At 36.6% G+C, this 23867-nt stretch overlaps 2 protein-coding genes and 1 long non-coding RNA gene across 3 annotated transcripts; all 3 read right to left on the reverse strand.

The window, feature by feature from the left end:
• Positions 1 to 1752: 1752 nt before the first annotated feature.
• LOC104108971 (uncharacterized) lies at positions 1753 to 4835 on the reverse strand. The gene is made up of 6 exons (XR_001971743.3): positions 3742 to 4835; positions 3472 to 3657; positions 2965 to 3393; positions 2281 to 2892; positions 2109 to 2198; positions 1753 to 2024 (listed from the first exon to the last, which is right to left on the reverse strand). It is a non-coding gene; the product is annotated as an uncharacterized lncRNA (long non-coding RNA).
• Positions 4836 to 5810: 975 nt separating this feature from the next.
• Positions 5811 to 14099, reverse strand: LOC104108977 (uncharacterized). The gene is made up of 4 exons (XM_009618146.4): positions 13641 to 14099; positions 12093 to 12206; positions 11677 to 11952; positions 5811 to 6359 (listed from the first exon to the last, which is right to left on the reverse strand). The coding sequence occupies exons 1-4, from the start codon at positions 14058 to 14060 to the stop codon at positions 6171 to 6173; spliced, it is 999 nt and encodes a 332-aa protein (XP_009616441.1). The 5' UTR covers positions 14061 to 14099; the 3' UTR covers positions 5811 to 6170.
• Positions 14100 to 20799: 6700 nt separating this feature from the next.
• Positions 20800 to 23399, reverse strand: LOC138894232 (uncharacterized). Its single transcript, XM_070178915.1, has 4 exons — positions 23357 to 23399; positions 21598 to 22055; positions 21117 to 21494; positions 20800 to 21045 (listed from the first exon to the last, which is right to left on the reverse strand). The coding sequence occupies exons 1-4, from the start codon at positions 23397 to 23399 to the stop codon at positions 20800 to 20802; spliced, it is 1125 nt and encodes a 374-aa protein (XP_070035016.1).
• Between the last annotated feature and the right edge of the window lie 468 nt (positions 23400 to 23867).

Raw genomic sequence — 23867 nt, forward strand, 5'->3', positions numbered from 1 at the left:
CATGGTGCAAATATCATTCAAGTTTATGGCATAGAGGTTTGTTGAAAGGGCTACAGGTGCATCATCATTGATGGAAAGGGGTGTTGAATTTATGCCAATACCAATAAAAAGATTTGAGAAATACAGAAAGCGAGCACATCGGCATTAATTTTTGCAGTATTGCAACGAGCCAAATATTTTTTAAGTTCGCATTGCTATCCATCACAACCGGGGGAATAATACACACACCATAAATAAATCCAGAAGGTTATGCTCTTGTGGGAAATGTTCCATCTATCACATGCCGTGCTCACATGCCATCAAGTACTTTCAACATACAGGTTTAGGGCCAACCAACTACGTTGATAAAGAATATAGTGTTGTTGCATACTTAAACACCTATAGTGGGCAGTTGCAGCCAATGGGTGTTGAGTATTATTGGTCGCCGGAACCATTTAAAATGGTATAACAAGGAGTTTTTGCATCAGCGACAAGTGCAAAAAAGAACGCGTATACGGAACCAAATGGATGTTGGTGATACCGTTTATGCGCGCAAATGTGGCATATGCTCGCAAACAGGACACGACCGTCGTAAATGTCCTTCAGCTGGTTTGGGTGGCGGTGGCAATCCAGCTCCTAGTGGAAGTTCATCTAATGTACCCAACTATCAAGGATACACATAGTGTTTTGTTTCCATAATGTGGTTGTAATAAGTGTATGTATTTATTTATCTTGCAGAATGTATGAAATAAAATTATATTTCCATTGCTGTTAAATCTTATTGATATTTAACATTAATACTTCAGTACAACAATCTAACACAAACCCATTTTTTCAAAAAAATATTTGTCTTGTCGACCTGAAAAAATTGCTCGCTTGGAAAAGCTATCTTCTAGAAAAGCTGTATTGTACCCGAAAGAATCTTTAACACGCGAAGCATAGCGCTGTTAAATACTACGTTATGTGTGTTGTCTTGCCGACCTGAAAAGCTGCTCGCCTGCAAAAGCTATCTTCTGGAAATGTTGTATTGTACCCAAAAGAATCTTTAACACGCAAAGCATAGCGCGGTTAAATACTACGTTATGTGTGTTGTCTTGACGACCTGAAAAGTTGCTCGCCTGCAAAAGCTATCTTCTGGAAAAGTTGTATTGTACCCGAAAGAATCTTTAACACGCGAAGCATAGTGCGGTGAAATAACTAGCGCATTTTAATTATTATTTGCGCTTAACTATAACAAATAGTAAAACTTTCCATACATTTTTTATTTTTCTTGCATTAACAAATGTCTGGACGCAATGACCAACCAAGGTGCAATTGTGGCAAACGTACGATTATGAAGGCATGTTGGTCTGATGGTAATGTTGGGCGCAAATACTGGATGTGTCTATAGTTTGAACGCAATGACGGAAATCATTGTATGTTTGAGGAATTGTATGATGAACCCATTAACTAGAAATACTATAAATCATGTTTGGAATATGAACAGTGAATACCAATGCCAGATCTTTGAAATGCAATGAGAAATTGCGGCATTGCAAGAGAAACTAAAAGAGGCGAAAGAAGAAAAAAATAAAATGGAAGAGAAATTTAAGTGGTTGGAGCAGAGAATAATAGGCGATAGTGACTAAACAAACACATGTATGTGTTGAGTGTAGTATTTAATCTTTATGTTTTCCGTGTCATGTATTTTCATTAGTTGTACTGAATTTAAATTATGTTAAATTGCTATGTTTTTGTTTGTGTTGTAGTATTAAAATAATGAAAAACCAGAGAAATAAAAATATAATGTGCATATAATGTAAACAATAAAAATTGTTGCAATTATTTACTGAATGTCATATGTACATAAAATACAAAAAAAAAAAATGTGTCCCACATCATGTATGCTTTAATGCAGTCGTTGGCCTGAGGCGCATCCCATCCCGCCCGGCTACGCTATCAGGATCATCCTCATCACGTCGTCTCTTTATCGGAGGATGCGCTGCAGCATGATCGTTAGTAGGGCTGGCAGGCTCGGTAGAAGGGGTCATCTGTCCAGCAGTAACCTACAGAATAATAAGATATTTCAGTATATGAAAATATATATTTGTAATGTACGTGTTAAGTCACAAAAATTTAAATTGTCTTACCATGGTCTCGTCGGGCTCCTAAATATAATCATTCGTCGCAGCCATGTCAGTATCGCACAAAGTGGCCTCCGTGACGGGCGAGGATGAAGCCTTAATAAAAAAAATATAAAGATATTTATGGCTAATCAACGAGATAAAAACAAATTTAAATGTAATAGTAATACAAACATACCTGCGCCTGTGAAAGATCCCCAGGATCCCTCGATGATGAGCCATAACTCAGTCGGCGCCCACTATCCACATCTCGTGTCGGCCGATCATCAGCAACGGTCAATGGGCCTGGAAGATCAGGAAAATAATGATCTCAATCCTCTCGCATAATGCACGTGCCCGTGATCAACAATGGAGTTGACGGGGTCACCTGCAAAGTCCCTGGAATGAGCTGAAGCTGAAGGCTGAATGACGGCATACTATTGTGAGAGTGGTCTGGCTCATAGAGGTCACCCGGCTGATCAACTCCAATATCCTCAACAGGTGCCTCAACGCCCCCTCGCTGGGGACCACCTCTTCGCCGAACCCCACGACCTCGTGGGACACCCCTACCCCGTGGGGCACGCCTGCCACATCGACCACATTCCGGCCCCACTGGTGGCCCACGATGGTACTGCTCTGGCGCCACATACTCAGTCTCGTATCCTAATCGCTCATCATCTCGGGCTCGCCTCAACGTCCGGGAAGCCAGATCGGTAACCTGCCGGCCATACTCGTGCAAAGCGGCTGCTCCCTCGCCGGTATGCTGCTACATCTGCAGTCCTAACTGGTGGAACAGATGTAGGCCAATAGCCTGCACAACATGTAAAATATAAATTACGGAACGCTAAGTTAACGTTATAAGTAAGTATACCAAATAACATACCAGTGCCTCATGCCTCCCGGCGTATGGAACGTACCGACCGCCAGCGTGATAAATGGGATTCCCGACGAAAAGTCGGGTAACGCTGCGGTACCAGCCCATATAATCATGCTCAGTCTCCGTCCGGTCAGGTGGAGGGGGAGGAATCAGGTCATGTCGCTGGTCCTAAGTATCGATCTGCGCCTCTAGCCATGTCATATATGTCTGGTCCACCCTGGAACGATCATCCCGCCGGTAATGTGTGATATGCCAGGCGGGCGGTGGCGATACAAGTTGCGGGCGGCCAAACTGGCGAAGTACTCGCTCGGTGGCATGATGCTCCACAATATCAAGGCACATCAACGGGATGGAAGAGCTCTACATAATTCGGCTGACCGAGCAATAATCGGGCAAACCAGCTATTAGCTCGTCGTTGTATGGCCTCCAAATGAACTATTAAGTAACAACAGAAAACGTGAGTATACGCAACACATATGAAGCTATGCCAAGTAAACTTAGGTATACATTTACCTATGCGCCCTCCAGCAAATCCAACAAATCCCTGCACAAGGGGAGATTATGTCAAGCCTCGTACTCTCGTCCATATCCCCGCCTATCAGCCCATCTCCTAGCTAGAGGCAGAAACGAAGGTGGTGCACCCGGAGCTAATGGTGGTAGAGGTGGCTGCAACTATAAGAACCGCTCGCTGGCCCAAACCTAACATACAAAGTGGACGTAAAATTTAAGGTATATTTTTACTGGGTATGTTATAATGAATAGAGTATTCGAATATGTTTTCACCTGTAGCAGCGGCAAAAATCCAGCAACGTCACGCTGGGTGCCCATGCTCGCTCGGCACATTTGCCTGTACAAGTAGCCGAGAACAACAGCACCCCAGCTGTACTGGGGTAAATCATCTAGCCGCTCAAGATGATGAAGAAATTTCAAGATGACTAGGTTCCCCGAAGTGTTCGGGAACAAAACCCCTCCAAACATAAGGAGTAGCAGCAACCTCGTGTACCGGTGAATATGAAGCTCCGATGTATCGTCTGTGATGTCAGGGTACAATACCTCCAAATATTGTCGGACAGTCGTCAACTGCAGACGACTGGCCCCAACCAGTGCAGTCTCCTCCGGTGGCTGTAAACTGGTGAGCTGCTGCAGCATGTCCAGGTACTGCAAACTTGTCTGCTCTCTCATGGCATACGGTAGAGCAACAGGGTGTCCATCAACGGGCAGCCCATACATGACCTCCACGTCCTGCAGCGTGATGGTGGCCTCGCCAATGGGCAAATGGAATGTGTGCGTCTCCGATCGCCACCGCTCTATCAAGGCCGTGATCAACGACCAATCGAGCTGCAGCCGGCCGATCTCCACAATCCTATAAAAACCCGTATCCTGGAGGCGTCTGACTATACAGGGATGGAGAGGGTGGTCCCTGAGAAAGCCTCACATGTCGTCTACTCTCCTGGCGCGGAACGTCTGGGCCAGTAATTGTCCCTCCCATATGTGGGACGACCTATGATTGCTCTGTAACAACAGTAGCTCCAGGCTGGCAGGTCCGAGATGCAAAGGCGGAACCTCCATGTCGTCTACTGTAAATTAAACAAGATTAATTACATTATTTAACTTTAATATGTTAGTTTATCATTTTACATGTTAGTTTTATTATTTTATATGTTTGTAGAAAATATTGTTGGTTTCTCATGTTATTTTCTTACGATCGTTGACTAGAATTGGACAGAGTTTGTATTTGAACTATAAGTTATTTTGACATATTTTTGGGTATAATAGATACTTAAATGATTAATTTCAATAACTACAAGGATATTGCGCTAAAGGGCACTAAATTTTACGACGCTAAAAGGGCATTACATTACAAATAAAGCACTACATTAGGCCACAAGATACCACTAGAGGGAACTAAAGTAACAATTTATCTATTTTGCTAGTTTTTAAGCAAATAAATAATCAAAACCAGATAAAAACAACAAATAAATTTAATCACAAAACATTCACGAAAATACATATACCACAGTAAAAAGTAACTTATTAATATTTTTTTTAACAACTAATAATAATTTCTCAATTTTACTAATTTTTTAGCACACTAATATCATAGTCCGGATAAAAATAACAAAATAGTTAAATCGCAAAACAATCACAAAACAACATAGAACACATTAAAAATAACTAATATGCATTTTTTTTATACGAGTTTCAACAAAAACTAAGTCGGAATACCTCGATTTAAGGTTTTTGAAAAGTTGAAGATTTGGCGATTTAGAGCCGAAACGAGCAACTCACAACAAGAGAACGCCTTAGCTAGGATGTGGGACTGAGAATCTTTACTTTTTGTGGGACGGGTAAACTCCACTCGAGGTTTTTTGGTCGTTAATGGAGGACCGCCTATTTTTTTAAGTTAAGTTTTAATAGGGGGGAGTTCTGGTTTGATGGGGAAGGAAAAGGGACGATTTATTATGTAGGTATAGCGCCGTTTATTAAGGCGGGCGTTAAAGTATAGCACCCTTTAAAAGGACGTTATATGTATTTTGGTCACTAACACTTTTTTCCACTTATTTTTGTGCCTTTGAGTCCAAAAATACATTATTTTGGTTCCGGACTCCAACCAGAACCCCGTTCCCATTTCTCAAGATCACGTGGTGTCAGATCCTACTCTCAGTCTTTGTTACATTTATTTACTATGTTCTGCCAAATTTCAGGAAGAATCACACACCAGTAACATACTTCATCAGGAGCATTTCATAAATCCTAAAAAGGGATCTTTGAGAAAAGGCATTGAAATCTGAATGAGGTCACCTTGTTTGAGAAGGGAATCGCACAGCCATGACAAATAAAACATCGCCTCAACGCAAAAGAAATTTAAGACTTAACCATTAACTCAAAGCAAAATGGAATAATTAGATATGTACACGGTATTCATTTCTTCACATCACACCTTTAAGAACTGAATATTCATCTTGCTACAGAATACACTAACCTTAATCAGGGCAACTTCATAAGAATCATATGGACACGCACAGCTGACCAAAGGAATGGCAATACTATATTCTTCCAACTAGAAGGCATCGGACCTTGACACTGCATCTTGATTATTACCCTTCCAGTAAATGAGCTATTTGGAATTCCAGAATGATTTATAGCTTCATAAGTAGCCAGTTTGAATAGGGCACCTTGACATGTAAAAACAACCAACATAACTTCTAATCTCATGGGCTAGAAAACCGATCCCTAAACACTGAAGTACCGCCTGATGCTGCAGGCGAAGGAGAGGAGGCAACTAAATTTGTTCCAGATAAGGACATTGGGGGAAGATTTGAAGGTTGTCCTTGCTGACCCGGAGGTGCAAACCTTGAAGGACTACCAGTAACTCCAAAAGATCGTGAAGCGAGAGGAACCTGGAAAAATAAGCAGCAAGTGAAATGGATGTTTTAACCTGGAGTATTACATACTCTTCAAGTTATGAGATAACCTGGGCACATTAATTTGATCAAGTAACAAGCGCCATTGAAAATTTGAGTTATTGCAGAAGGAAAATAATCACACCAAGCTTACTCTTAGTGAATCAGATTAAAAACCAGTTCATCAACACTTCAGCCAAACTGGTGTATGAGAAGATTAGGTCTTCTTCTTTTAATCTTTTTTCTTATAGCTATCACCTTTCCTTACCATTTTACCCCAATACACAAAAGTTGACCTCAAATAGGCAACTGATAACAAGTATCAAAATAAACAAAAGAGTCCCAAAATTTTATTTATTGTGGATAATCAGCTTCTACAGTAGTTTCTACTTTCTAGGGTAATCTGCTGGTTTATGTATAAGCCGGAAAAAAAAGGTCTCTTTGTCAAAACCAGAAATAAGCAACTTATGTCTAATGTAGCATCAGCAGCCTTCCTCATAAAGCAATTTGTCATGAAAAGTATGCGTGATCTTGATCTGGAACTCTATTATTTACAAATAAAAGGAATTGAGAATTTCGCATCATCCTTTAAGGAAAAGTGGTTAAAGGTTGATATCAATGTTTTAAAAGGCGTGGGCGTAAGGCGAGGCGTTTTACATATGCCTCAGCGAGGCGTAAGCCCCGAGGCACGGGGCGTAAGCCCTATAGATATTTAATTTTTAATATTTTATAAAATAATATAATGACAGTAAATATTTATAAACAGGTAAATTGCATAAATATGTGAAATATATATATATATATATATATATATATATATATATATATATGTGTGTGTGTGTGTGTGTGTGTGTGTGTGTGTGTGTGTGTGCGCGCTCCATCTCTACAGAAATTAGTCAAAACAATCTATTATACGCTACTTACAAGCACAAATAACTTGAGTCTAAAAGAATAAAGTTTTCTACATGGAGGAACAAAAAGGATGACTAACATGCAATTTGAACTTTGAACTTGCTGCTATGAAGGGGAATGGAGCTCTTTGTATTTGTAAAAAAGAATTATTGCTTTTGGGAGATATTAGCAGACTAGCGGACAAGATAAAGAATTGGATAAGACCATGAATTAGGGATTCAATCAATAAAAAAGGTCTTGACTTTTAAATTTACTCCCTCCGTTCCAGTTTATGTGAACCTATTTCCTTTTTGGTCTGTTCCAAAAAGAATGACCCCTTTCTAAATTTGGAAACAATTTAGTTTAAACTTACAATTCTACCCTTAATGAGAAGCTTTTATAACCACACAAATACTCTGGGCCCCTTTTTGATTTGTTTAGGACCAAAAATTTCAAAAATCTTCATTTTTCTTAAACTTCGTGCCCAATCAAACAGGTTCACATAAATTAAAACGGAGGGAGTAATACATTTGAGTTCCTTTTTAAAAGTTTTGAGTAATTACCAAGCTGACTTTTGAGAATTTGGGTATTATATGAAGGACTTATTCAACAAATTTTGTTTTAATCTGAAAAAGTCTTTGGGGCTTACGCCTCGCTAAAAAAAGTGCCTCAAACGCCTGGACGTACGCCTCTTGAGACATTCGCCCCACACCATGGCCTCGGGGCATTTTTGGTGCGCCTCGCCCCGAAAACACCTTTTAAAACACTGGCTGATATATCACTCTAGTAATCTCCCCCCCAGCTTGCGGTGAAGAAAATATTCACAGATTATTTTTTTAGTTTCTTTGGGTTTAGACATTAGAACTAGTATGACAAGGTAAAAGAACACATATACTTCCTCATTGATACAACAGTGATATATATTTAATAACGTCTTTCCTTTGACAAAGCACCAGACGACTCTTGATTATGCACATGCGCAAAGTAACATCATTGATCATTGCAAGGTCCAAGTCCAACAAGTGGCAATCACTAGTAAGAACATCTCTAAGTTAGTTAGAGGTGGACCACAGTTGTAACAAAATTTTACGTTCTTCCATAGAAGTTCAATATGGGCTCCTTAGTTCAGCTCTCGTTGGATAATAACACAAATTTTGATATGCCTATAGACATGTTTCTAGGTCAGTGTTATCAAAGCCGAAAAGTGCAAAAAAAGTCTAAGGTCCATTGGGGCTTTAAGCGCAAAGCGCAAATAAAGCGTGGGCTTTTATATAAAAAGGCGCAACTGGAGAAAAAGTAAAAATAGGTATATGTAGTGCAAGACCAATAATTATAAGCATAAATAATAAATATACGGACAAAGAAATTGGAAAAAGAATATGATAAAGTGAAATATCAATTGTTTAGTGTCGCCTTTTCAGGATCACACTCATTGGCAAGGAAAAGTATGTCTTAGAGCCTTGATGCGACACTGAAGCGCTCACAAAGCGAGGCGAAGCGCTCAACATGTTTTGAGCCTCGCTTCAGGGCTTAAGCGTGCTTTAAGCGTGCCTTTGACAACACTGTTCTAGGTTAGAAAAATTAAGAGAATGTGGCGTTGTTGTACCTCTCCACATTGTCCTCATTATCAATAATAAATTCCAAAAGGTCTTTTTTAAGAAAGGAAAAAAAGGAGGTAATTTGAAGATGTACAACACCTCTTATAGAACTTCGAAAAGACTATTGCTTCCGAGGAAACAAAAAACATTGTCTTTCCCTTTGCATTTATTGCTCCCAGCTATGCCGGTCCTCATTACAGACTTCCTCTCCCTTTCTTTTGATAATACCAACATACTGAATTACAATACCGAAACCGAAAATTTTGGTGTTTGGTTTAAATTTTTAAATAAAATTTGGTATTTGTTTTTAAAAAAAAATACCGAAATACCGATAATAAAACCCATGTACTTCTTTCGAAAATGCAGGAACAAGGTAGACTACATATTCTGACTCTTACTCTTCGGGTTGCCAAACAGTTAAGTGTAATATTTCTACGGTTTTAAGGTAATTCTTACTCGTGTATTATTGCATATGTTGGATTAGTCCTTGTTGTATTCTCTAAGTTCAGCAAGTACCAAGACATTTTCAATTATCAAATTTATTCGTTTATATACTTCTTTTCTCTATATGGGTTGATACTTGCTGATTTTGGATAAAGATTCTGTGAGCAATCAGGTGAGCTTACAACACTTTGATCTTTGTATTTGTGAGTACTTTAATTAAGAATATTACAGTTTATGGGCACTAGTTTATATTCAAGCCGAACAAACCGAAGTTACCTAACTGAATAAACCGAAACAGAAAGGAGAAAATCTGAACCATACCGAATTTAATTAGGTATGGTATTGGTATAGCATTTCAAGAAACCGAATATTGAAAATACCGAACCGAAATGTCTAAACATCGTACCGTACAAACTGACGAACACCCGTACATGGAAGTCCAAAAAACAAGAAAATGTGATAGCTGAAAACTAAAGTCATAAATGCTTTAGATTCGTGCAGACAAGTTACTACTAACAAGCACCCAAGTCATAACATGGGATAATATTTTGATAAGGAAGTCATATAGCCTGTTTGGCCAAGCTGCAAAAATCAGCTTATTTTGAGAAGTGTTTTTTCTACTCAAAAGTACTTTTGGTGAGAAACAATTTGTGTTTGGCTAATTAATTTGAAACGTAATATTTTATCTATATACACAGTATAATTTTTCGACGAAGGGTGGTCAACCATGTGGCTTCGCCACTGCTCTGGAGTCTGAACAGTAATAGCGTCAGCATAGAGGAAGCTATATTGCCAAGTATGGACAGTTGGAAGTACAAAAGCCAAGCCGACTCACCATTTACATGGGATCAACATAACACAATCACTCAAAGATTGACCATTCCACCAAAAGCAAATCTCACTCGTGACTATCAAAATTTGTTGTGAATCATTCACTTTGATTAAAATAAGTGTTGCAATTCACTCACTTAGGAGTCAGAATGAGATCTTAAAAACAAAAACTTTCACCCAAGAATAGTTAAGCTAGCAATCCAATGTGGAGCTAAGACATAGCCTACTTCCAGAAAAACAGTAACTTTATCCAATAGGACTTAAATGCATGGTAAATTTCACAAATAGTCATATAACTATGACTTTTTTTCACGAAAGTCGTATAACTTTGTTTTCACACAAAAATCATATAAGTATGACTTTTTTCCACCAAAGTCATATAACTATGTTTTTTCACACAAAAATCATAAAACTTTTACTAACTCACACAAAAATCATAGTGATTGAAAAATATAATTTTTCAGTAGTATTTTCTTATTTTGTGGTTTTTATTTTCTTATTTTCAGTCTAATAAATAATAATCCAATTAAAATAGGGATGAGCCAACCCGATCTGGCCCACCCGACCCAATACTCATGTATAAAAATTAAAATAATACTAAAAGTGAATAGTAAATCCTTCAAAACATAATACTTTTATCTTTTATTTTTCTTTTCAAGATTTTTATTCAAATCGATAGCAGTTTTATTTCAAGTGCTCTCTAATTATACCTTTTATTTCCTTATTTTTTTGTCAGAATCTCATGCATTCCGAACTAAGTTTCTTATGGGGGGAGAATTCACTTTTAGTATTATTTTAACTTACATATATGGGTATTGGGTCAGGCTGGGTTGGGTCATTCCTATTTTAAGGAAAAAATATAAATTAATAGGCCGGCCGAAACTAATTACATTTGCTAGCCAAAATATATATAGAATGTGTATATTATATGTATATAATACACATATATATAAAAAAATATTTTATCGGCTATTATTTTTGAGAACGACTAAAAATATACTCATATTTCTCCTATTTTAACTGGATAATTATTTATTAGATTGAAAATAAAAAATAAAAAACGTAAAATAAGAAAATACTACCGAAAAATTTGTTTTTCGACCACTATGATTTTTGTGTGAGTTAGTGAAAGTTTTATGATTTTTATGTGAGAAAACAAAGTTATATGACTTTGATGAAAAAAAGTCATAGTTATATGATTTTTGTGTGAGAAAACAAAGTTATATAACTTTTGGTGAAAAAAAATCATAGTTATATGACCATTTGTGAAATTTACCCCTTAAATGCATGCCTCTAATTTACTAGTTCACAACGTAGATGTAGACATTTTGATTGAAAACAGAAACAACCTAGGCCGTAATATTGCGTTCTACTGATAACTTGCACAGATGAATGTTCTTTTCTTGCTATCAACTTTACTTAAAAGTTTTGGAACTTTTGCCAGAAAAATATAATTAGAAACAAAATTAAAACTCTTTTTCCACTCCTGGTGTTAGTGCCACAAAAGAAAGGCTAAAGGTAATAGTTCAAGCAGTAGATAGGGCAATTACCACATTGTAGGGGGTCTTCCTGAGTTGAGACTCTGAAGATGGCGATGTACTGCTCATACGAAGCAAATTCCGAGAAAGCATGTTCTGATTGGAAGCATCATCACCCCCTTCTCCATCCATCTCGCCAATGAGGTTTCCATCCGAGCCCATTCTAGGTGTGTTTAGTCTAGTCATAGATCCACTGTCATTTGTAGTATCCACTTGAAGCGGGAGTGATGACCGAACTGCCATACCTTGCATGCTCCGTCTCTTTAGCTCCTCTTCTGCATTCAGAATCTGCAAAAAAAACAATAATCGTGACCAAATAATAATCATGCTAGGTCCATACACAATTTGACAGATTTTCAGAATAATTAAAAGATAGGCCTCATGTAAAAGTTTCCATTTCCCCAGGGATTGTTTTTAACCAAGATCACCTGTTTTAATAATTGTACCAAACCGTGCTTTTTCGTATTCAAAATCTGTAATTTGTCCTCAATCTCCTTCTTTCTTTTCCCTTTATCAGTTGCTGCATCCTCTTTGTTGCTCGTCTGCCAAAGAGAGTGATCAAAAAAGTTTTAAAAGCTAAGAAATGGAATTCAGTGGAAACAATTTGGAGGTGGTCCTTATTCAAAATTATGCATCAAATTTATAGTTAACTCTGATCACAAACATAATGTATAATCATATATTTTTTCATATCCCTTTGGAATTGGGACATATTCAGACATAAAGATGAAAAAATTACTATAATCTCCAACGAGCCACGAAAAGAGATCCAGGCTAATTAATTTTGTGTTTTTTAGAAGAGAATTGACTGCCAAATTACATGTAAAATACAGATAAATGAATGCATAAATCAGACGTAAGAGAAGAACAAAGATGCCAATGGACAACAAGCAAGGATGCAGACAAAAAGGAAGTCATTAGCAGAACTATTGAGCTTTTCTGCCTTTGCACTGTTCAACACATCATCACTTTATTCAGCTTGCATTTATTCAATAGGGAAATTTAATTCACCATTTCTCCATTTTTTTTATTGATGAAGTAAATCATATTATTAATGATGGGAAACCACTGTATACCAAACCACATACCAAAAGGTAGAGAAACCTATACCAAAATATGGTTCTCTACAAAAGATATCCAATCTTCTATACAATAGGAACCTCATGGTGCACCAAAGAGAAACTAGACACGAGATTATTTTTCAATTTTACAACTTCATTCTTAACCCTTCAAATGCTCTCCTATTTCTCTCTTCATGAGATGGTCTGCATATTGTCATATTCATCCAAACATCTGCACATGAAGCACCAACTAACAAAGGTTATCCTCCTCTTCCTAAAGTTCTCCGCCGTAGGTATTACTGCCTTTGCTGCCAATTCACGCGAAGAGACATGCCATTTTAGGCACGCAGGGGACACAGTAGAAAGGTATGGGAAGTCAACTCCTGCCTCACTAACAAACTCTCGTAATTAGACTTAACTGCGAATAAGCCATCCCTACTATCTCCCCATCTCCATAAATCTGATGTAGCATATGGCATTCACCATTCTCCAACAACCATTAATTTCTTAATGGAGAATTTTGCCAAAATCTAATTAAATTATCCCAATCATCAACCAAATATAACTCCTCATCTCTCATCGGTATATGAAGCTTCAGCTCAAAAATATTAAACTTAAACCTACTACACATATAGCATACACTCTTCCAAATCATCTGCTACATGATACATCCTTACATCGTGGCATATTGCAACCTCCACTCGGATAATAAGCAAAATGGGGAAAAGCTGTGTAAGGTATACACCGACTTCACCCCTGACTTAGCTAGGAGCCCTTTTTAACTAAACAAAAATAAAATGCAGAGGAGCACTTTGTGCAAGAGATAAGCAATTTTTAACTAAAAACCCAGCAAAATTACATAGATGATACCATTACAAACAAATAAAATCAATAATTGCATGTAAATTTCAATACCTCGAATCTAGGGGGATTCACCGAAACCTCCAATTTCTCGCCGTTTTCCAAAACCTCAAGCTTAGGTTCAACCACCACATCAGACGCATCGACCAATTGCTCCGACAATTTCCCATTCTCTCCTTGAACCTCCTCTTCCTTCTCGGCCTTTACTGGGACCAAAGAAGGAACCTCATCCTGAGAATTGGAATTGGACTCAGTTTTAGGGTTAGGGTTGTAGGTGGTGGTGGTGGTAGTGGTAGCAGCGGTGACGGCGTCGGGAGGAGTGGTGGTAGTGAGGAGGCGAGAGAGGGCTCGGGACCGGCGACGGAGGAGAATTCTGAAATCCTTGAGGGAGATTTTGGGGGTTGGCATAAGCCATCGGCGTGGAGCTTCGGGTACTCTGTGGAGGTTTCCTTTGTACAGCGATAATGCCACCATTTTTACCCCTATGAAAATTTGCTTTCCGTTTAAATTGTTTGTTGATATTTATATGTTCCGGATTTAAGTTAACTAGTCTCCGGCACATAACAGATTTCATATCTACGTGAGTTATAAAAAACGGAAAAAGGTTAAATATATTCCTATATTATTCGAAATAATTTAAATATAACCTCCATTTGAATATCCGTCCAATAATACTCCTAACCTTATACTATTGCATTGATTTACCCTTGGCAAGTTCAGAATCAAAAAGCCCATCCCCAATTTATATTTTACTAGTTTTAGGATAAGCGTATTACGCGTGTACCTAATATTAATGAATATAAAATTTTAAAAATCACACTAGTATTTTTAAACAATGTGAATGGGTAATATATGAATGGATTATAAAATATAATTTTAAAATAATACAAGCTCTTAAAAATAATGAATATTATATCCCAAAGTTTGAAAATAACATACACTATATTTAACAAAATATTAATAAGTTTCTAAAAATGTTTAATCTTGATCCTGGTTAGCTAATATCTCTGAATACTGAAAAATAGCAGGACTTAAAGCAAGAAGATTGTCACGTTTATTTTATCGTTCTGTTAAGTTAATTCATAAAAATTATCTCTATTATTTTTCTAATTGGTAGTTGTGATCCCTTAAGAGTGCCACAAAGGAGTTACAAATAAAATCAAAAGAAACAAAAATAGTTTATTGTGCTTAAAGTGGTTACAAATAAAATCAAAAGAAACAAAAATAGTTTATTGTGCTTATAATACTGATACAAAATAATAGCCTGCAAAGTAAGCAATTAAACATACATAGGTGATATTCATCTTAAAAATAGATAAATTGGTAAAGAACAACTATGGAAGTATTCGTAAAATGCCAAGATGTAAATGTGAGATCTCTAAAGTGAGTTCTGAAAGAGCTCACTCATGCCCAACTTCAAACTTCTCAAGGTTCAATTATGGAGTCACTCTTGTCCAAGGATTGTCTATCGAGACCCTTTGAGAAAAATTACACCACGTAAATAAGTAAAAAATATATATATAGATATATTATATGTTGAATTCCCTTAACATCTTAGTGTATTCACTTTTTTTATTTTAACTTCTCTTAGTGGAAATTTTAGGCTCCCGGCACTACGCAAAGTCCATTGAAACTAACGTTGAGCTCCTTCAAACTTGCACCAAACTCTTCATATTCAAAAGTAAGCTTTTTGTTGTCAATCACATAATGTATTATGTATGTACACAATATTTTTTAGTAATAATAAGCCAAACAATACTCCTTATATCATAAATATTAAGGCATCACTCTATAGATAAATTTCATGAAAGTTAGAATAATCAGGCATTTAATAATGACACCAAGCATTGTATTAAACATGCTTTAATTCCTGGAATTGTAGGAAAGGGGAAAATCAATTTTGATAAGTTTAATTTCCCTAGATCTCTTCATCCACAAGAATTTTACTTATCAAATTAAAGAAATAAACGGTGGAAGCATGAATAAGATTCACAATGTTAATCGTACTGTCATGAGAAGATAATTATATTAACAAAGAAAATAAAATATAAAAGAATTCTTCTATTGTACTAATAAATAACTACGGTATGTAAGCAGGCAAATAACATAACTCACAAGTAATTCAACTAACCATTGATAAAGAACTGTCAAAATACTTGATAGATTCTTGACCTTCAATTGCTTTGTTCGATCAGCCAGAAATTTAAATTGAACAAATTTGTGGAGAAAGCATAAACCATATTTGTGGAGAAAGTAGACAATTGCTTTGTTCAACTACCGATTATTTTGAAAAAAGGAAAACTACGATAAAAAGAATCCTAAACCTAAAGTGATATTAAAATTGTTGAGAATCCCAAACCTAACATAACCTAAAGTGAATCCTAAACTTGAAAGACATAATGTAAAAGAATCCTAAAGCTAAATTGAATCCTACACCTAAATAAAGAAGTCGTACCCTACAAAAGGGGGCTATAAAGGTTAAGTTTTTGCCCCAAAACTTTTTTATTAGGGTTATAATTACAGTTTTATCTGAAGTAGAGTGAAATTACGAAGGATAAAAAAGTCGATCAACATTTCGATAGGGCTTTCGTGCTTTTAATATAGTACTAGTTTTAGTGTACGCGCGTTGCGCGTGTACTCTGTCTTAGTGAATGGATAATTTTAACAAATTTACATAAATATTATATTAACGAATTGCGTTTGAGTTATAGAATAGAAGTTAAAAAATATTAGTTGTTGAAAATGGTGATTGTTGATCTTATTTAGCTAACTCAATAAAAGAACAATAATAATATAAGTTCACAATCTCTAATCTTAAGTTCATTTTAGAAGATACAAACAAAATCAAGAAATCTTCTTTTCTCGCAAGCAAAAAATAAATTGTTCTATTTCTTTTATCAATAAATAATACTATAGAAATTATAAACAACTCAAAAAACGATTTTTTTTTTTTTGTTGAGAATTTGGCCAAATAAGCTCTATGTTAGAGAAACTAGGGTGGCGAACATTGCCAATTAGATTAAGTTTTATATCCAGTTGGAAAAATCACTATAGAGCATTAAGGTGCAGACAACGTATTTTATATATGTATCAATTATGTATCAAACAGCATGCTGCATCCCTTACAAGATCCTGGCCCTCTTCTTCGGATATAGATTACAGAGTGAGTAGAGTAACCCAATTAAAAATAGTAAGACAAAAGAGACGCCCTAAAAATTAAGGATAATAACTTAGTCTCTATTGGGGTCAAGAATCTCAAATCAATTTACCCAACTGAATATCATTAGGATAAACTTTTAAAAATTACATAATGGTATATGTAAAAAAAAAATTAGCGGCGGAGCTACTTCTAGTTAAAAAAAACACATACCAAAGCCGTGATTCGAGCTACTGAGTTGGCCGATAAATTTCTGCAACATTACTGCTCATGCCATCCTGATATTTTGGTAACGCTTAGCATTCTAGTCAAAACCTCATACCACTATCTATCTATCTATCATTGTTCCTATCGGGTTTGAATTCCACAACTTTAAGTAGCACTGAAGTGTCCATTGTTCTATCTCCCAACTTGACAATAGTTTTCCAAACTCAATTAAGAAGAGCTAATCACCAAGATAATAAAATAAAATAATATTTTCAAACTATCAAAGATAGTCAATAACCAATAGAACAATGTGACTTTTGAATAAGATGTACCAGTTATAGAATATTGCATATCTTTTATATTACCCAACAATATGTAGACCAAAGCATAAATAAATATCAATCAAATATAAATCAATTAAACCATAGCAGAAGATGAACTATATCTTGAAAAAAATTGTCCAAGAAAAGTATAAACATCGAGTTTTAGAAAAAGGGACAAAACATACCTAGTCGAGAAAAATGACGAAAAAAAGCCATAACCATAGCAGTAGAGTTCCAAAGACAAAGAATTGAGTCCTAGGGTGTGTTCCAATTATCCCATATTTGGTTGGTTTAAATATTTTAGAAAATATTTTTCTTATGAACTCATTTTTCTCCCATGGGAGGAAAATATTTTCCTTATCAAAAGAATGGAAAATATTTTCCAAAACTCCTTCTCAATCTTCCCCACCCTCACCAACCCACCCCACACCCCCACACCCACACCCTCTCTCGGAAAAGACTTTTGTTTTTTTAAATTTCAATTTTTTTTTTCGTCACCACCCACCCAACCTTCCAAAACTACTTTTTTTTTTTTTGTAATTTCAAATTTTTATTTTTTTATTTTTCCGCACCCCCCCCCACCCCGCCAAAACCCACCCCCCACCCCCGCATAATTTTATTTTTTTTACTTTTTATTTTATAATTTTAAATTTCTGTTTTTTCGTTTTTCTGCAACCCCCCGCACAAAAAAAGTTTTATTTTAACTTTTTTTTTGTAATTTCAAATTTTTATTTTTTCGTTTTCTGCACCCCCCCCATGCCCCCCCCCCAAAAAATTATTTTTTTAAAATATATTTTCAGTTTTAGTTTTTTCATCTTTCGGTTTACATGTTCGAAATTTTACAAGTTCCAAAGTTATGAGTTCGGAGGTTTATGTGTTTGGAAGTTTACGCGTGCCAAACATCGGAAAATGAATAAGATTACTACTTGTTTTCAAAAAAAATATTTTCTTGGAAAATATTTTCCACGGATGAAAATATTTTCCATGGAAAATATTTTTCATTATACCAAACACACCCCTAGTGTTCTATTAACTTATATATTAGGTTTTAGTTGTAAATTCTCCGTTCCTTTACCCAGAATTTATAAAAGGAAATATTATAGTAGTAGTTAATTTTATAGTCCTACATATTAAAATTTACTATATAGTTCAAAAATAGTCCAAATAAAAAATATTTAATAACTAAATTTTAGTTGATTTCAAATCCCTAAATATTAGAGAAATAATGAAATTACAATTTCATCTAGTATGAAATTTATTTTTTAAGAATAAAAAAGGCGAATGACATTTCGCTAAAGGCCTTCGTGCTTTTAATATAGTACTAGTCTTAAAGTACGCGCGTTGCGCATGTTACCATATACAATAAATATAATATTTTGAAGAATTACATAAATATTATATTATTATGGTTGAGTTATAAAATAAAAGTTAAAGTTAAAAATTATAAGTTTCTAAATATGATAATTGTTGATACTATTTAGCTAACTCAAAAAAAGAAAGAAACTCTATCCCATATAAATTCTTAATCACCTCATTCAATTGACAGAAGACGCCTTCTTTTTGCTCACGAGCAAAATGCAATTTGTTCTATTTCTTTAGTATATAAGAAATACCATATAAATTATTTCCAATAGATTAATCACAAAAATAAATTCAACCGCTACATTCTAATTAATCTACTCTTTTTGTTTTTAACTTTCTATGTATGAGATTATATGTATGAATTTATTCAAGAGTTTTATAGGATTTTGCGGTTGATGCTTATTGCTATATTATAATCGATTTTGCATTATTTTTTTATTTTTTCCACCACAAATGCTATTCCTATAAAAAAAATCTAAATTTTGTATCTAAAAGTTTTGTCAACTGAAAAAAGGGTTTACTTATGATGAATTTGGAAAGAAATTGAATGTGATTTATTTTTTAATTTGTTAATTCAAAATTTTAATATTTATTCTTATTAAAGGAAATGATTTTTTTTATTGAAAGTAGTAATATTAATTCATTACAAGTTTTAAATATTTGACTATAGTTATAATTTTATTTAGAATTATATTTTTCAAGCCTAAAAAAATAATCAAATTTTTAAGTTTTGATATTTGTATTTGCAAAGTTATTCGTGTCAACAGCCCAACACCTTTCTCATAGAATGTAAGGGTCCACCAAACTATATAGAGAACGAGGTTCTCTATAGGTTCCCACAGATATAAGTTCGCACAGAAACCACGCACACTGCAGTAGGTAAATAACAAGAGGAATTTTACGTGAAAAACTCCCAGCTCAACGGGATTAAAAACCACGACCTACCCTTGTAGGATTTCAACTTCACTACTGAACAACTTTTAGATTACAACCTATGCAACCTAGGAATTAACCTCTTAATCCCTCACTAACTTGTAACACTCTATTACAAGCCACTTTGCAATAACTCTATTACAAAGACTTTACAACTCACTAACTTGTAACAACTCTATTACAAAGACTTCCAACTCGACTAAACTAGCCAAGACACAAACACAAGAGTTTATGATTTACAAAGGTTTCCTACACAATTGCTTCTAACAAAGCTAAGTAGGAATTACAAGTGAAGAACTTTAACAAAGGTGCAACACAACTAGGGATATGTGATGACTCAATGCTGGAAACTGGTCCTTCATTATGTTGCGCTTTGTTCTTGACACCTTGAAGGTCACTTGCAGGTTGGCAATCCATTTGAGAGAGATCTTGATCGATTCTGAAGTGTGCAAGTGTTGTTTTGCCTTTCCTTAATGTTAATACTGCATAAGTGACCTCACTTGAATGATGTAAGCATGTTTGGTACAAAGGCATTCCCCATAAAGTTGACTGCTCCACTGTTTACACTATTGCGTGTGTGCAGATGAACAGTTGCAGTCACTTTACAGCTGTGGGGAGTTGACTGGTACTGTCAGCAAGGGAACTGATGTCGATCTGTTCCCCCTGTTGTTTCTTGGACTCTGAAGAATTGAACCACGTCCCCGAACTGAGATTTGTTGTTCAAGTACTTGAGGATGTGTATCAGGTTCATTATCTGGTTCTTATCATTAAGTTTGTTAGATCATCAAAATATAACAAGGTACATATAACCTATCAATTTCTCCCTTTTTGATGATGACAAACTTATAATTGAAGTTCCCCCTAAGAACCAGAATGACATACACATAACCTGTATTCCCCATGAATCTGTTCCCCAACTTGTTCTCCCTCAATTATTTTTCTCCCTTTTGGTATCATAAAAAGATCAATAGCAAGCAATAAGCAAGAAGAAGCCTAGCTTGGTTAACTCACGCCACATGTGTGCACACAATCATAACTAAAAACAAGCAGAAGTGCAAGATATGCACAATAAAAGGACGAGAAATATATTAATTTTGGAAATAAACAGGGAGCAGTTCCATTGATACACAATCACCACAAAATAAAAACAACAAAAAGGTACCAGTCATCAAACATATCCAAACACAGGAAACAAAAATAACTTGAACTTGACACTTGGAAGGGAATGATTCTAAGGAGCACTAGAAGGGAAAGGCTTAGATGAAGAGGCAAGGGTGTTAATAAGAATGTCCATTCGAGCATTAGCTGACATATACTCATTGAGCAGTTTCTCCTTCAGGTCCTCAACCTGTTTCCTGAGGTCGGCATTTTCTTTGGTCAAACGGGCAACCTCTGTGCTGTGAGAACTGCTGGAACCAGGTGCTTCCTGAAGCTGACTTAGCTGACCTTCGAGAATAGCATTCCTTGCCTCCAGCTTCTTTATATACGTCCCCACAGTACTTTTTGGCTTTTTAATTTTTCCTTGCCAGCGTCCTGGGTATCACCAACCTTGGTCTTCTTGGAGGAACCAGGTTCCTCACTGGCATCAACCTTCCTTTTCATTGATTTTCTTACACTCTTGCCTTTCTCTGCAGATTTCCTGGAGATCTTCTCAGCAGACTCCTCAGCCACTTTTTCATAGGACTCCTCAACCATTTTCTCATCCTCTTTCTCACCAGATTTTTCACCCTCAACCTTACTCAACTCCTTTTCACTCACAGATGACCCCCTCTTGGACTTTGGAATAGTAAATTTCTTTGAGGACTTACGAACCAAGGGACCACGTTCCTCTTCGACCTCATCATCCACATTCACGATTAGTGCAGGAGCCACTACCTTCTCATTGACAACCTTTCCATCTTTCACCAATCTCCTCTTCTTCTTCTTCTTTTTTTTTTTTTTTTTTACTTTTCCTTAAGACGGACTCAAGTTCTTCCTTCTTTTGCAACCTCGTGATGGGTCTCTTAGACGTTGACCCCTGAGGAGGTGCCTTTCTACTCCTAGCACTAATAAAGTTCGCCAGAGCTACATTATCATAATCTTTTTCTTCACTATCCTCCTTCTCCTCCTCAGACAAAGATCGCATCTCAGGAACCACAATTGTTAATGGCTCAGCATAGAAATGAGGAGAGGGAACAAGATCGGTACTGACATGGGGTTCTTGTGTAGAACCAAGGGTTTTATCCCAAGTGGAAGCAGAGGGATCCTCTTGGGCGGAGGGATCATGTCCCTCAATTGATTCCCCGGTAGTACTGTCAGGTGCCAAAGTTTCGACAGGCACTAGTTCCCTACCCTGGACCTCTGCACCATTTTCTCCCCCTTGAGACTCAGACACAACCTCATAACCTCCAACCAGAGTTCCCTCAGCAGCTATTGACATCATATTTTCTTTGGCTTCATGTTCTTGTAACTCCAAACTAACTTTAGAAGGCATATAAGGAGCATTACCTGTAAAAACAAGGCATGGGGTTGTTATTGTTGATTCATCACTGGTATGAACCACACCATGTTCTTTCTCAGATCTTTCTCCACTGGCTGGCTAGAAACTTCTTGATTTTCTACTTCCTCCATTGTAACTTCTTCGACCATTTTTTCGGCAAGGCAGAAGGAGAGGTCGCAACCAAAAATTTCTTAGGAGTCGAAGTTTTAAGACTCCGATGAGAACCTGTACTCGACTGGGTTGGAGAGGAAGCAGAGGGTGGTTGTGACTCTAGGTTAGGGTTTGGACTAGTCAGAGTGGGGAGTGTGGGCTCTATCATTAGTGCTTCAATAGATGAAGACACACTGGGGACGACGCTTGGAGTATTCTGGGTTTCTTGATTATCAGACATGTTGGAAGAGGAGAATGTTTGGTTAGAAGAATGAAAAGAGAAATTTTGGATTTTTTTGATGTGAACAGTTATGAGAGTGACTGTGAGATGAGTTATTTAATAATGGTGAGGAACCGGTTAGGAATGGGTATCGATTTTGGGTAGTCGGGTCGCTTCAGGTGAGACGCTTGGGTTCAAAAAGCGGGAAAGAGAGAAACTAACAATTTAATGATGTGGCACCATTTCAGCCGTTTAAAAATTGTGCATGAGAGTACAGAGGAACTACTAATCTGTGTCAAGGGAACCAGGTTCCCTGACAGATTTTGCAAATGTAAGCCTCATCATTTGACCAATGTGTAATGCATTAGCTACTTGTTTGCTCTGTAATCGTCATGCGTGTCTACCTGTAACGATATATAGATGAGTTAGACTTTGCCAGGAAATACTTTTTAGCTATTTTACCTGTACATTTCTTCCGTAGCTAATCATCGAGGAACCAAGTCCTCAGCTTGATTTCATCAACCCTAGTGCCAAGCGATTCTTTTCAAAATGCTCTCTACTCAGTGCTTTGGTGAAGATATCTGCAATTTCATCTTATGTGCTGCAGAATTTTATGCATATGTGCCCTTTCTCTACATTGCCTATGAGAAAGTGATGTCGCACAACAATATGCTTTGTTCTCTTGTGTTAAGCTGGATGTTTTGCCATATTGAGAGCACTAGTGTCAGCTTCAGCAGTTGAAAGGGCCACTGAGTTTTGTTTTCTTGTCCCCCATGAGATTAGGTGCGAACCCAGAAAATATGCCATACCAGGAATGCTTTTCCTCAGAGTTCTTTTTGCAGCCTTCAGATGAGACTCCTTTGGATTGGATTGAAACCCGACACAAAGACCCACGCTAAAAACAATATCTGGTCTGCTACAGAAGTGACCCTATGATACCTCTATACATGGTCTGATTTACAGGGGAACCAGGTTCATCCATGTCTAGACGAGTAGCTGTGGCGATGGGCGTGTCAATGATCTTTGATGTCTCTATGTCAAATCTCTTCAGCAGCTTCTTGATGTACTTCTGTTAACTTATCATTGTCCCCTTGGGAGTTTGCTTCATTTGTAAATCTAAGAAGAAATTCAGTTCCCACATCATACTCATTTCTAACTCACTTCCCATGAGTTTTGCAAATTCTTCACATAGAGAGTCAACTGTTGCTCCAAAGATGATGTCATCAACATAGATCTGCACAATGAGCAGGTTGCTTCCTCATTTCTTCAAAAAAAGAGTGTTGTCAATTTTCCCTCTCCATTTTCTAGAAGGTATTTTGACAACCTTTCATACCAAGCACGTGGACCCTACTTTAACCCATACAAAGCCTTGTCGAGTTTAGAAACGTGCTTCCAAACTCATCAAGTTTGTTTCTGAATACCCTCCTGGTTCCTATAGTAGTTCTGTCAG

The sequence above is a fragment of the Nicotiana tomentosiformis genome, chromosome 6 (assembly GCF_000390325.3).
Source record: "Nicotiana tomentosiformis chromosome 6, ASM39032v3, whole genome shotgun sequence".
Taxonomy (NCBI): domain Eukaryota; kingdom Viridiplantae; phylum Streptophyta; class Magnoliopsida; order Solanales; family Solanaceae; genus Nicotiana; species Nicotiana tomentosiformis.